This window comes from Chrysemys picta, chromosome 9 (genome assembly GCF_011386835.1).
Source record: "Chrysemys picta bellii isolate R12L10 chromosome 9, ASM1138683v2, whole genome shotgun sequence".
Lineage (NCBI taxonomy): Eukaryota > Metazoa > Chordata > Testudines > Emydidae > Chrysemys > Chrysemys picta.
The window spans coordinates 58,428,787-58,443,777 of NC_088799.1; the positions used below are offsets into that span (position 1 = coordinate 58,428,787).

The 14,991-nt window shown below is 45.1% G+C and overlaps 1 protein-coding gene across 5 annotated transcripts in view; it reads left to right on the forward strand.

Moving 5' to 3' along the window:
• FAAH2 (fatty acid amide hydrolase 2) overlaps nucleotides 1–14,991 on the forward strand; it is a 50,477-nt gene extending 35,486 nt beyond the window's left edge. For all 5 annotated transcript variants that reach the window (XM_065556295.1, XM_065556294.1, XM_005301354.5 and 2 more), the window contains 6 exons: nucleotides 869–1,004; nucleotides 2,263–2,380; nucleotides 5,317–5,436; nucleotides 7,435–7,546; nucleotides 8,947–9,141; nucleotides 10,726–14,991. In XM_065556295.1, the coding sequence (XP_065412367.1) occupies nucleotides 869–1,004; nucleotides 2,263–2,380; nucleotides 5,317–5,436; nucleotides 7,435–7,546; nucleotides 8,947–9,141; nucleotides 10,726–10,901 (857 nt within the window). In that variant the 3' untranslated portion in view covers nucleotides 10,902–14,991. The remainder of the gene's footprint in view (nucleotides 1–868; nucleotides 1,005–2,262; nucleotides 2,381–5,316; nucleotides 5,437–7,434; nucleotides 7,547–8,946; nucleotides 9,142–10,725) is intronic.

A 14,991-nucleotide genomic window follows, 5' to 3' on the forward strand; every position in this document is an offset into this window, starting at 1 on the left:
CCAGGATTGAAAATTTGCATCTTCTCTCCCCCCCTGTCAGCAAAGATACTGGATGTTTTCCCACTGGCAGGGTAACCACAGGCATCAGTGTGGGTGTGTGGGGGGAGGTGTTCCGTGTGCCCCCTTGTGATGTATGTGTATCTTTTTGAGAGAGGATTTTCAGTACTAGCTTATTGTTGGATGCTGGAAGTCAAATTCCTCCCCAGTGTAAGCCCCTGGAAACTAGTGGAGTTACACCAGAGATGAATTTGGCCTGAGAAGTTAGAGATCCTTTCTCCTATATTTTAGGAACTAGAAGCTGAGACTGGCAAACAGGGAATGGGTCACTCAATGATTGCCCTGTTCTGTTCATTCGCTCTGACGTATCTGGCATTGGCCACTGTAGGAAGACAGGACACTGGGCTAGATGGACGATTGGTCTGACCCAGTGTGGCGGTTCTTATGAGTCAAACTCAGGGAAAGTGTGGTGACATCAGACCTGACGCACTAGATACCAAATCCTTGCAGTAGACATTGACGGGGTCAGTGTTTCTGACTCAGCAACAAAATGGCTGGGTGTTCTTGTAGCTACAGCCTCTCATTTTTCTGTGAGCCTCTCATTACCATGAGGCTCTGTCAAGTAACTTAGTGGCTGGATGATCTAGTGTGGCTGGACTGTAAGCAGCCAAGCGGCATGCTGCTCTGGTCTGTTTCAGCTGTGCACTTTTCCCCCCAAGTGGCATGTGAATCATATGAGCATGTGAATGGTGCTCTCACATGGAGGAATCCCAAGGGCAGCTCTCCTGTGACAATCACCTTGGCTGAAGTTGTGTTTGCAAAGATGCACTCTGCCATGTGATGACTAACTTATGTGCCTCTGTGCTTCTAGGAGTGGTCCCCAATGATGGTCAGTTCCCCAATGCTCTGGGGGTGCGGACGGAGTTCCTGTGCACGGGTCCCATGTGTCGCTATGCTGAGGACCTGAAGCCCATGTTGAGGGTCATGGCTGGGCCTGGAGTCAGAAAGTAGGTTGTTCTTATCACTTTGTGAAACTCATCGTTGATCTCAACCCTTTCTGGCCAGTAAGGCATATATCTGATTATTTCTGATTACTCCTTTCATGTGCCCTATGTTAAGCAACTGGTCCAAACTGGTGGATGACCCTATACTAGTCTATCAAGAGGGGATGTCTTAGAATTCAGGTTGCAGAAATCTTTAAGTCTTCATAGCAAAACTCAGGGACACAAACGTGCAGCATCTTGCACAACAGAGTTGCTCCTTCAGCTTGGCACCTGACACCTGGGGTTAGTCTCTGTATTGGATCTTCTGTGTGCCAGTGCCATAGGCATTGACTCCTCACAGGCAGTCATCCCTCCCCCTTGTGAGTGGTATACATTCTGTCTATTTGAAGCTTCACACAGGGAGTCCTCTGCTGCAGAGTTTTGGTGGGAGTGAAATATACTGCTTGAATAGCTCTCCGCACAGGGCTCAGAACTTGGGAAATGGCTTAAAATAAATGCAGTCACTGTACAGTATCTTATAGGTTACTTCTCCCTCCTTCCTGGCCAGATTTTTACAGCCAATCCACCTCATCCCAGCCACCATGACCCTTACTGGCTGCTCTTGGATCCCTCTCCCTGCTCTTACCTCAGCACATTCAGGTGTAGTCCTTTCATTCCAGCAGACAAAAGCACACTAGCCAGTTGGGGGCCTGTGCTTTTGCTCCCTGAGGCCTCCCTATCCTGCATGGAAGAGAAGAGACTGAAAGTCTGACAGCAGACAAGCACAGACTTCCAACTGACCACAGTTATTTCTGCAGAGGCACCAGTGGTGAGAACAGGGGAAAACCTTGTAGGTTCTTCTACCCTGCTTCTGCCCCTGTACTGGCTCATTGCTGCATATGTGTCCTTTACATGTCCGTGTTCAGCTTTGTGTCTACCTCCTCACTAGCTGTCCAATGCACATTCTGAGTGCTGTTCCTAACGCTTGCTGTTGGCTGAGTGATCTAATGTGGAGAGGCATCTTGGGAGACCAAGATTTACTTAAAAAAAAAATGTGGAAACTGCTGACCCAGTGATTGTGTGTGACACTGAGGCAAGCAGTCAGATGTATTTGATGCCAACACCTAGGTATTTGTATGTCAGTAGCAACTGTCTCCTTTCTAACATGACAGAGGTAGTATAACTTCCCGAGGAACTTTAGCAAGTGTGTGAGCAGTGTTTCCATCTAGGGAATAGCAGGAGATGGAGACTTGTGACCCAGGTATTGTTCCTTCCACCACAGGCTGAAGCTAGATGAAAAGGTGTCACTGGAGAAAGTAAAATTCTACTGCATGGAGCATGATGGTGGTTCAGTTTTCGTGTCCCCTGTGGACAGGGAAATTCTTCAGGCCCAGAGAAAGGTAAGAGGGACTTGGTTATTCAGACGTTCAGATACCATGGTGAGAAGCATGGTAGACAAACCTGGAGGGAAAGGTTCAGAGAGTCAGTTGGATAAGAGATGACCTGCTCTACCTATGTCTGTTCCATCTCTTGTTTATCGTGGCCCTTATATGCTAGTACTTTTGAATGGGATGCTAATCAGTTGAATCAAGAGCATGCAGGCAGGAGGCCTGAAGTTAGCTATGATTAAGGCTACATTTTAGTCATGGGTATTTTTAGTAAAAGTCATGGACTGGTCATGGGTGGTAAACAAAAGTTCACAGCTGGTGACCTGTCCATGACTTATACCCGTGACTAAATCTTGAGTGCTCTTGGGGGAGGGTACTGCGGGTGCTCGGAGGCACCGCAGGACCCCCACTGGTTGGGGATGGCAGGCTCCCTACCTGGCTCTGTGCGCCTCGCCGGAAGCGGTGACTTGTCCCTTGGCTCCTAGATGGAGGTGCGGTTAGGGGGCTTTGCGCTCTGCCTCTGCCCCAAGCGCCGGCTCCACAGCTCCCATTGGCCGGGAACCTAGGAGCTGAGGGAGGGACATGTCGCTGCTTCCAGGGAGCCCCCTGAGGTAAGTGCCGCCCAGAGCCCTCACCCCCTCCCGCGCCCCTGCCCTAGCCCTGAGCCACCTCTCACACCCAAATTCCTGCTGCTGCTGGGGGCGGGGCAGTGGCGTGGTGGTTCGAGACTGCCCCAGCAATGGCTGGTACAGCTGGTCCAGGGGCTGCCCAAACTGCTCAGACGGCCCCTGAGCCACTGCACCAGCCACTGCAGAAGTCCCGGAGGTCCTGGAAAGTCACGGAATCTGTGACTTCTGTGACCAACTAGCAACCTTCAATATGATGCAAGTCATAAACCAAATGAGTTTGGTTGACTGTCTAATCTCCAGTGGAAGTTTGTTCACATTATATACTCCTGGGGGAATACTGCACCATTGCACATGCGCAGAATTCATGTGTCCAGCAGAATTTTATTTTTTTCTGTAGAAAATACATTCTGCCCCAGAAATGCTGCAGTTCTGCCTTTCGCCCATCAGAGGCAACTGTGGCACCAGAACAGCCAACAGTATGAATGCAGCGGGCTGTACTGGTGCCACAGTGGCCTCTGGTGGGGAAAAAGGTGGAACTACAGCAGTTCCTGTGAAGAAAAAAAATTCTGTGTGCACGCAGTGGCGTAAAATTCCTCCAGGAGTACAAGTTCATCACAGCACCTGGCCTATTAGGACAGAGTGGGGCACACGGGGCTGCTGTAGAGGGGGGAATCACAGACTGGAGTTCAGAATGGATAGTGAGGGGGACAGACTGGGGCATGGGCTTAGGAGCTAGTGGGGTGACAGTGTTGAACCAGGAGCTGAATGGGAGTGGGGGCTGCAGAGACCCATCGGAATGGGGTGTGTGGGGACAGGGGCAGATGTGCCTGACAGAATGGGAGCGGCTTGGGATCAGCCGGGGTCTGCATGGAGGAGGCTCCCCAACTCCCTAACAATCCTGCTCCCCCCTTCCCCCACCAAAAAATACCCATTCCATACTTCTCCCAACCACACCCAACAACTCTCCAGGTTTACTCCAGGCTCTTTCCATCTCCCTCAGCTCCTCCGTTACCCCTGACACTCCCAAGCCTTTGTACTGCTTCTGACAGGTGCAGGAAATACAGTTCTGTATTGTAATTTAAATGAATTACTCCAAGTTCTGTATTAATATGCCTAGTAAGGAATCTATTTGTCAAAAAAATGACCAGAATCTTTTTTTTTTTTTTTTTTGGTCTGTATTGTTACAGACATACTTGCTGACAGGTATTTTGAAATAAATTACCAAAATAATTGATACTGGTATTATTACAGTATGTTATTTTGACAAATTAAATATGCAGAATTTTGCAGAATTTTTTAAAATATTGTGTGCAGAATTTTTAATTTTTGGCACAGATTTCATCCAGGAGTTAATTAAATTATAAAACTACCAAATAATTTGCATCACTGTCAATCTCTGCACAGAGGAGACCAGGACTGAAATAGCCAGGGCATATTACAAATTGAGATTGTAGTGCATTGTCAGAGTTGTATTCGGGAAACTTGGCACTTACTGTATACATCATTAAGAGATGGGATCTGACCTAATGCTGAGCCAGCAGCACACTGCTGCTTAGGTCCTGTCCTTCAGATGAGATGTTAAACTGAGGTCTTTTTACTTATTTCTAGCACCAGTTTATGTTGAATTTTAAAGATCTGACAGTTCTAATGTCCAGCTTTTGGACAAGTCATACATGCAGAGTAAGCCATGAATTCTTTACACAAGAATAGGCTGTCCAATGTTCTTGCCAAATTCCAGTTTGGATAATTATATTTTACCTACATAAGTCTCCTTGTTTATATTTGGGATTTTTTTAGAAGGGAAAGAGGCATAATACTAGTCATAAAAATGTAATGTTTATAAAATCCAAGGGTGGGTCTTGAGCCACAGCTGTGTGTAGAATGCCTTACCCCTTTTGCCCGCACAGTCATTGCCCAGTAGAGTGTTCTACCACTGTACCTGATGATGAAAGATGCTATATTAAAAAAGTCCTGTTCTATTGTGGTCCCCTTGATGCTAGCTTTGGGGTACCTGGACTTTGTTCAATTGACAGTTGCAATGGGAATTTTCTAGGGAACATCAGATCTTCATCAAATGGAGCAGACTCTACCTGTTGGCCTTGAATATGGAGACTTACATGCCTTGGACTTGTAGTACCCAGCTAAATTAATAAAAATAGGGGTAGTTCCACATCCTGTGAGACAACTCTGTGGGCTGTTTGGCCCACTGGCCTTAGCTACCTTAGCTTTACCTAGACCCACCAATCTCTCATTGCTTCTGCGAGTAGTGAAATATCACATAACATGATGGATACTCTCTTCCCCTTGTATTTCCATAAGGTGGTGGAGCACCTGGAGACTCAGTGTGGGGTCCAAGTTCAGCATATAACAATCCACAAGATGAAGTACGCTTTCCAGATCTGGTCTGCTATGATGTCTTCCCGGGACAGTGATGGGCAGGTGCGTCTGATTCTGACCAGGACACAAGCATATTGCAGCGGAGAGGAATCTGTCATTTGTCAGTAGAGAGAGAGGGGGACGTGTACATGCTTGATAGGTTTTGGACCCAGCTGCATGTCTCCTCTCTTCTTCCACTGTCTCGCTCCCCACTTCCACCTCTATCTTCGTGTAACTTTAAGCATTATCCTCTTGCGTCAGCCACTCGTGAGGTGACTGTAAATCTAGTGATCTAGCAGGTGAGAGACACCTTTTAGCATTCTTGCTTTGGTCTTTTCTGTGCAAGTCCTTACAGACGCAGCTAAGCAGGTGGTTTTCTAACTAGCTACCTTGCTTTCTTTTCACTGTTTTCACTGTTAGCAGCAGAGGGGTGATGCAGGTCAGGACTGAAGTGCATTAACACTGCTGGGAAGTGGAGACAGGCAGGACTAAAACTAAAGATGCTGTTTATAAATTCTATAGGCAATTGCTTGACAACACTTGTTTGTTATGAAATTCACTCGAGACCAAATAACCAATGTCAGTCAGGTTTATTGCTATGAGCCAATAATAATACAGTACAGGAAAAAGATTCTATGCGATACTGGTCTCCAGGAGCAGATCCATGTAGCGTTGTTACAGTCACTTTACGCAGGAAGTCTGCTCCCAGAGTTACATGTTTCAGCTGGTTAGTATCTATAGGATGATTTTACAAGTTACATATTCCTTTACATGTCACTAAAATTCAACCCATCAGTTTGTCGCAGTTCCTTAACTTGTTCTGTTCCTTTCGTTATCTTTGTTTTGGATACTAGCATTCCAGGTTCTGGTCTGTGAAGGTTCCTTCTTGGTTTGCACCAGGGTAGAACAATCATACGTCTTGTTCTCTTCCTTTGGCACATTCCAGTACTGGTCCATGAGAATAACACTGTTCCTGTTGCTATGCTAAAATACTCATAGATCCTGATAGCTTTTCTATCTACTTAAGCCAAGGTTTACTTCAGCTAATGCCAGGTGTTATGGGATACTTACTATAACTGAACAGTATAAGCTAAGTTAGGTTATATAACTGCTATGATATTTGTTCTTAACGCTATTTGTGCTTAATACATACATACATACATCATCCACACTATATATATATATATATATATATATATATATATATAATGTATGTAATAGCCAGCATATAGAGGTCAACAGTGCTGCAAGTTAGTGTTAATTTTCATTGGCAGGTCTGTATGATACAGCTTTTGTATTATAATACCTACCTGCTCTGTGCTTCGCTTAAATTGCTGGTGTCCATCTTCTCTCTCACTCATTTTATTTATTACTTCTGATTCTTCTTAGTGTTTGTCCTGAGCTCCAAGCACTGTACAACAGTATTTCATGTCAAAATCCCATAGCATACTTAATGGGCTACATATGCAAATAGCAAAAAGGTTCATCTCCCTGAAAGACACAATCCCAAGCAGCTCTGCCATGTCCCCATTCCATCAATCTTCCTCTTCCCAAGATCAAGAGAGAAAAGCACTAACTTTCATGTAAAAACGGTGAACATCCATAAAAAATATTTACTTCTGCCCCTCTTATTGCATCATCCGGGGTACACCATCAGAAGTAGACAGTGCCAGTAGTTGAGCACTCTCCTTGCTGATGAGGATTTCCCCACAGCCAATACAAAATCTCCCTGCCAGCTAAAAATATACCACCTCAATTGCTCCTTTCTTCTTTATGTGGTGGGCCCTGTCAGTTGGTTTAGCAGTGCGTAGGAAACCTGTCCACGCCCCATGTGAGTCTTGTATTTAACAATACTTTTCTGTTCAGCTATAGATGGGGATTGGTCACTTTTGGTGCAGTATGTGGTCTCCCCACCCTGCTCCACAGAGAATGCAGATAATCTGATGACTGTGATAATGCTGCTGATAATGAGGGGTTCAGAGCTTTCTCTTATCCCACCACTCACTGCATATTAACTACAACCCCCTGCCAGCATTGATGTGATGTATGTGTTAATTGCAGGAAGCACAGCTGTTCACAGACCTGCTTGGAGATCATGGGAAGCCCGTATGGCCGCTGTGGGAGCTGATGAAATGGTTCCTGGGGATGTCTTTGCACACCATCCCTGCCATTGGTAAAGTCAAGCCATCTCATTTAATGTGGCTTTCCATTTAAAAAATAAATAAACCCAAGTTAAAATGAATTTGCACTTGTTTATAATCCTAATTTACAGCCTGCAGCTATGAAACCAGATCTCTTTGTAAGATTATGATTGTTTGGCCAGATTCCAACTTGGGTAAATACATTCTGCCTCCTTAAATTCCTCCCCAGTTCTTCCAGTCGGAAAAGGTATCCTTCACATCCTATCCTAGACAATAGCGATGTGCTGTTATACACAGTTGCCACATTCCACTCAAAAGACTGCTGCATTTAACAGGGCATGAGTGATTGTCTAAATAGTATAGCGTATACAGTGCCATACGTGATGTAGCACTTGGAGGAGGTAAAGGATATGTATGTTTGTGGCATATGACTGAATAGAAAATATTGGTAGCTGTGGTATGGAGTTGGGTGGGAGTTCTGTTTTCTGGCTATTGAGTTTTTTACTGGAATGTTGCCTCTTCGTTCCAGTTTTGGATTGGGTTTTCTCTGGGCTCAAGGCAGGTACAAATTATTTCTAATAATATATAGTAAGCGTCTGCAAATATTTGAAGTATGCAAATGCCAAGGATGAAGAAGAATTATTTAGGATGATTCTTTGCAAAGGAAAATATAAGTGGAATATTAGGAAAAACTTCTGAATATTGAGGTCATGAGGTTTATCTGGCTATGGCATAATCTCCTGAGGGAAATGGCAGAAACCTCATTGCTTGAGTCATTTAAAACTATATCAGATAAAACATTGAACAGTGTATTTTAGGGTGTGGTCTCATACTGGCAGATTTTGTGGGAAGCACAGGGGAAAAGTAGACCCAATAATCTTCTAGAAATTATGGAATGAAAAGATCTGGTTGTTCTAGATTCTCATCTGGGTCAGTCCATGCTTCTGGGAACATCTCAATGGGCAGGGGATGACATGCTCCTGATGATACTGTGAGAAGACAGGAGTATTTTCTTTCTGACTCAGATTTAGAATGGGTCTCTTTAAAACACAAAAACTCTCCAGGTAACTCACATAGAGCTGTTTGAACCCTTTCAACCTTGAATTCTTTGCCATTACATGTAACAAATGTGGCTCTTAGACATTAAGGAGTTAGTAATAATCTTTCCAGATTCTTTGGTCAATATGGAGAGGAATGTCACATTCAATCATCCTGCATGTACAGGCAGCACCTGCTCTAGCCACATGCAAGCCAGGAGGGAAACAGTCTCCTCCCACCTGCTCCTGGAGCAATTCCCATGCTCCCGTGTCTAGTCTTGCTAAGAAGGGGATATTTGCCCATGGTGCTTTGTAAAGGAGACTACACTTTGTGATGTGCTGTCTCTTGTTTGCCTCCCTGTAATGCTGCATGTGTGTGTGCTGTTGCCCTATAGCCCTGGCACTGACAGAGAAGCTGATGAAACTCAACCCTGGTGGGAATGCCAAGCTGGTGAGCATGGGACACAGCCTGCGGACTGAGATGATGAACTTGCTGGGGACTGATGGGATACTTTTGTACCCTTCCCACCCCATAGTGGCACCTAAGCACTACTCTCCCTTGGGGATGCCTTTCAACTTTGCATATACAGGTGAGCAGTCCTTGAGTGGTGGGAGAAAAGCTGGCAATCTCAGCTGTGCCAGAAGTAATTGGATAGCATTGCACTATCTCAAAAGGCCTGTTCCCAGTAGTGAGGGCAATCAAAAAAAAGCGGGGCATGGAGGGGGGCTCATGAGAATCTTTCCTTTTAAAAATCGGGAAAATGTATTCACAGGTTCGAGAGAGCAGTCTAGCCATGTGCTGTCTCACCCTGGAGAGCTTTCTCACCCGGGATGCACTGCTCCTCTCACTTGTGCCGCAAAGCAGTTGGTACCAAGCAGTGGTTGTGTTGGTGGTCCCTTGGCCCATAATCCTAGATGGGGAGCTCTCTGGAGCAGGCCTATTTTTGTTTTACTCCTTTGTATGCCCCTTAGGGCCTCTCAGAACCTCTAGGGGCTACAGTAGTGTAGATGCTACTGCAGAGCTCATTCTGAGATGTGATTTTTCTGGTTGCACATCAGGAGACTTGTGCAGATACTCTGCAGGGGCATTTCCCTTGCACCTGCCCATTAATTGAAGAGTAAACCTTTAGAAGAGTGGGAGCAGAAACCCACTTATCTTTGGGATGAACTCTTGAGTTCTTGCTTCTGTGTCGAAGGAGCCACATAAGTGCTATCTGAACACAACACTATATCCAGGTTCACGTGGGTGGAGAGAGCAGCGTGGATGACCCTCCCCAAGACATTTTAATTGGGGCAGTTACCTTGCTAATGGAGTCGTAGCCTGTGGCAGGTGCTTCTCCCCACCCTGTAAGTGATGGGCAGTGTCCACAACCACACTTTAAATCCATATGGCATTTCTGGGCCTACTATTGGTGATGTCTATTTGACTAAAGTGTGACTGCAGTAGCATGGGAACCCTCATATCAGGGAACCTAACTGGTCGCCTTCATCCTCTTTATAGGATGGGTGTTAAAACTGTATCACGTATGCCCCTTTCTAGCGAACATCCAAGGGTTGCCACCCATCCTGAGATTTCCAGGATTTGCCTCATTGATATGGACATGGCTTTCTCAAGTCTTGAATCCCTTTGTTTCAGTGTTGCACTATGATGCAGTGTGGTTTTGGAACAACTTGACACTGTATAGAACATCATCATGAAAAAGGGCCTCTCGAGGTCATGACCTTTTGATGCACCGTGGTGATGTTGCATGACTGTTGTCATCTCATGTGATGCAGTAGTTTGACCTTGTGAGACAAACAGTTTAGTGGCACTTGGAGATCCACTGCTGGTTGGAGGCTCCAATATGCAGATTTATCATTAAAATTGGCAGATTCCTAGATTCTAAGGCCAGAAGGGACCATTGTGATCATCTAGTCTGACCTACTGTATAACACAGGCCAGAGAACTTCCCTAAATTAATTCCCGTGTGAACTAAATCAGATCTTCTAGAAAAACATCCATCTTGATTAAACATTTTCAAACTGTCTTGCAGTCTGTACTGGGTCAAACTCACTGCTTACTCTGTGAACTCTCCAGAGGCCACAGCAAGTGACTTGGGTGAGAATGGATTACTCACATGACCAAGGACGGAGCACTTTGTGTCTATTCTGATCTGCCCTTCTCTTTCTTTCAGGTGTTTTCAATGTCCTGGGCTTGCCTGTCACCCAGTGCCCACTGGGCTTGAGCAGTGAGGGACTTCCCTTGGGAATTCAGGTGGTGGCAGGCCTGCACAATGACCATCTGACACTGGCTATGGCTCGATACCTGGAGAAGGCTTTTGGAGGCTGGGTTTGCCCTGGAAAATCATAACACTGATTCCTAGGACCCCCTCATGGCAGGAAGACGGAGACAATCCTTTTCCCAAAAGCTAGCAATGGGCATCAGTACCTGTTTGGATCCGAACAGTAACACTCCCTCCCACACAATCCAAGCTCCTTTCTGGAGCAGCGTGGGCAGGCTAACTCAGCCAGGACCAAGTGCTCATTCTCCTCCAATCAGTGGCCAAGTGCTACTGCTCAAGCTCATGTTTTCAACTGGAATTTTCTCCTCTTCCTGCAGACGATGATGGGAAAGGGAAGGAGCGAGCGAGTGAGTATCCCCAGCCAGCTTCTTTCTGTAGGAACCTGAGTTCTCATGGATTCTGAATGGAAGGCTCATGCCCTTGCTGGGGGAGATGGTAGCATGTGCCCAGATTAGGTGGGCTGCCATTGTGAGACCACTACTCTTTATTTTCAGTTATTTTCTTTCTCTGTTATGTTCGCCTCTTAAAGACAAAGGAAAGGGACAGGGAGAAGGGGCGGGCTGGACCGTGGGTACTAAAGGGTTATTTAGGGAATAATCTTCCAGCATGGTGCCTGCTGGAGAGCAATGTTCAAAACTCCCATGAATGTGTAAACTTGCTTGCTGTGCTGCTGGGATGCTCTACTTTCTCATTTCCTGCCTAACTTAACTGTCCATGCACAACAGAGTCACTGGCTACCTGCAGCCCAGCTGAGCTGAGTCGAAGTGAACAGATTTTTGTATTTCCCCCACTAACTGCAGAATGGAAAAGGGTTGCATGTGGTGTGTTTCTGCTTTAAAGCATTTAATGCTAAAGGCAGTGCGCGCAGCCTGGTAGCACCACCTCCTGTCCTCCATGCACAGCTGCTCATTCAGGGGCAAAGGAAGCACTGGTCTTTGACCTGCACACTGACAGCCATGGAGCTGAAACTGTTTGGGCTCAGAGTGAACTCTTGCTGTGAGAGACCTGCTCTGCTGGGATCATTATTGCATCAGAAAAAGGGAGAAGACATTTCTCCCAGTGTCATGAGATGGCTTCCCCAGCTCTTCCTTTCTCTTCCACTCCATTGGGACAGTAGATTTTGGCTAAGCTGCCTAAGACACTTTTCTGAAGGAGATGAGGGAAAAGAAACGGTACTGCTAGATGTAGAATTTTGTCCTCCTTTGGCTCTGGGCCCTAATTCTATGTAGCCCCCAAGTGGGCATGCACAAGCACTGTGGGCTACCAGCTGTTTCTTTTGAGCAATGGTGTATGTTTAGCAAATGTAAATAACTCAGCTGGTATTAAAGAGATTGCATTCCTCCAGTTCATGGCATAACTGTGTCCTCGTTGAAAGCTTGCAATTGTTGCCATATGGTCCCAGGCTTTGTGGTTTCACTGGATGCCACCAACTAAGTGGCTTGGGCCGAGTATGTTCCTGCACATGAGACTCCAAGGAAAACTGAGGGCGCTGTTCCCCTGAACCATGTCCCAGTATCATGGTGGTTTGCAGTATTTCACATGAGATGTGATTTGAAGCTGTTTCCAATTGTGGTCGTTAAAAGGTCCCATGGTGTGCACGCACTCCTGTCGAGGGCTAGCTTATCCAAATTCCAGCACATACAATCACATTAGCGTGTGAACTTAGTCCATGTTTTTCTTTATGTCCTCTTCCTAACCCTTGTTCTGTTGTGATGTATGTGGAGTATAGTTATCACCCACCACTCCAGAGGTGGCTGCATTTCAGTGGTAGAAAAAAAAATTGGTTATATTTCTAAGTTGTGAAAAAACAAACTAAAATCAGCCAGCACTGCCTGATGAGTGTCTCTTTTAGTTATTCCCCTTGTTATTGAACAGAACATTTTAAAATTTTGCTTCTGGTATTTGATGGTTACCATGTTTAGATTCAGTCACAAGTCAGCAGCATCTATTTGTTTGAGAGGCCAAATTGCTAAATGTTGCAGATCATGTACTCTGTGCACATACTCTTCACTTTTTATTTAAACCAATGCCCTAATTTTGGTCATACCCAGTTTCTTAGCTACAAGTAGATGTGACGTGTTGTTACCCCCGGGGTGCAGTCTGGGAGCCGTTGGAACCGCTGTGCCCCCTAACAATTCACCTGGGTTGGCCTCTCTCACACTGCTCTGCTGCTGCTAATAGCCAGCCTCTCCAGGCCCTGTTGTCACCCAACACAACAGCAGGTGGCGCCACACATCCAGCTGAGTTACCTGGGTGCTTTACTGAAGCCATTTAAGGATCAACTACGGAAGCACCAGCTCCCCAGCCTTGCACCCTTATTGGAGTATAAACCCAGAATTATACTGCCTTGCACTGCACAGGGATATATATGGTGCAAGCTCATTAAATTAATCCGCTTCCCTTGATGTGGGGAACAAGCTGAGATTTTCCCAAACACTTCAAAAACACACTGGTTAAGATAAAACATAAAACAAGTTTATTAATTACAGAAAGATAGATTTTAAGTTATTATAAGTGATAGCAAACAGATCAAAGCAGGTTACCTAGCAAATAAACAAAACCGCAAACTAAGCCTAATATACTAGACAGATAGGATTTGAATTAACAATATCTCACCCTGTCTGATGATAAAAGCAGGCTTGCAAATTCTTGAGGCATAGGCTGCCTTTCCCCTGGCCCATTCCAAGTCTTTTGTCTTTTAGAGGTTCTTCCAGGTGTTGAGTTGCGGGGGAGTCAAGACAAATCATGTCGTCACTCCCCACCTTATATAGACACTCCCTGTGGTGGGAACCCTTTGTCCAAGCTAAGTTCCCAGACCAGTTTGTGGAAAAATACAGGTACCAAAATGGAGTTCAGTGTCATGTAGTCTGGTCACATGCCCTTGCATGTCTTGCTAAATCATAGCAGCCATTATTCATAGGCTGGCTGAAGGGTACCCAGGCGAGGACAAACCTTTTCCATGGTCCATTGTCTTTGTTGATGGCTATTAGCACTGTCTAGCTCAGGGGTCGGCAACCTTTCAGAAGTGGTGTGCCGAGTCTTCATTTATTCACTCTAATTTAAGGTTTTGTGTGCCAGTAATACATTTTAACGTTTTTAGAAGGTCTCTTTCTATAAGTCTATAATATATAACTAAACTATTGTTGTATGTAAAGTAAATAAGGTTTTAAAAATGTTTAAGAAGCTTCACTTAAAATTAAATTAAAATGCAGAGCTCCCCGGACCGGTAGCCAGGACCCAGGCAGTGTGAGTGCCACTGAAAATCAGCTTGCGTGCCGCCTTCGGCATGCGTGCCATAGGTTGCTCAACCCTGGTCTAGCTTCTTCATTGTTGTACCTGAAAGGCTTGTTGTGGATGTTTCCAATTTCACAACATCTTTCAGTAACACACACTGATGTTGCACTCCATACGCTTTATGAAAATATGCTTATGAATGTGAATATGACAACTGGAATATGCTTTATGCTAAATGCCCATTGTATGGTATCATTAGAAAGCTTGTAATCTACTGAGTGTGTTCATCCTATTTGTTTGCATGTATTATTTCTATGTCTGGAGTTAGAAAAATAAGATATAAACTTGTATTACTGATGTAAACATTTTAAGTGGAAGCCATTCAGTGTGTGTCAGAATCAATGAACTTTATTTACCTGCAAGCCTTCCTGCGTACATGTGGGCCAGCGCATGGCTAATGAAGAATGAGGTCTCACAGGGACATGACCATGTCACCTGATACTGAAATCCATCTTAAATCTTGTACTTTTCCATTTGGAAGTAGGGGTGGTGGCCAAGCACAGACAAAAGATTCCCGCCTTGTGCCAAAGCTATAAAAGGGGGTGGAGTAGGACAAAGGAGGCTGCCAGTCATGAGAAAACCCCTGCTTACCACCTGAGATGTCTGCTGGAACTAACAAGGACCTGTACCAAGGGAAAGGATTGGGCCCAGATTAGGAAGGAGTCTAGTCTGTGAAAGAAGCTTATTGGAACATCTCTGAGGGTGAGATATTACCTGTAATCAGTTCCTTAATGTATTAGGCTTAGACTTGTGTGTTTTTGTTTTATTTTGCTTGGTGACTTACTTTGTTCTGTCTGTTATTACTTGAAACCACTTAAATCCTACTTTTTATACTTAATAAAATCTCTTCTGTTTATTAATGAA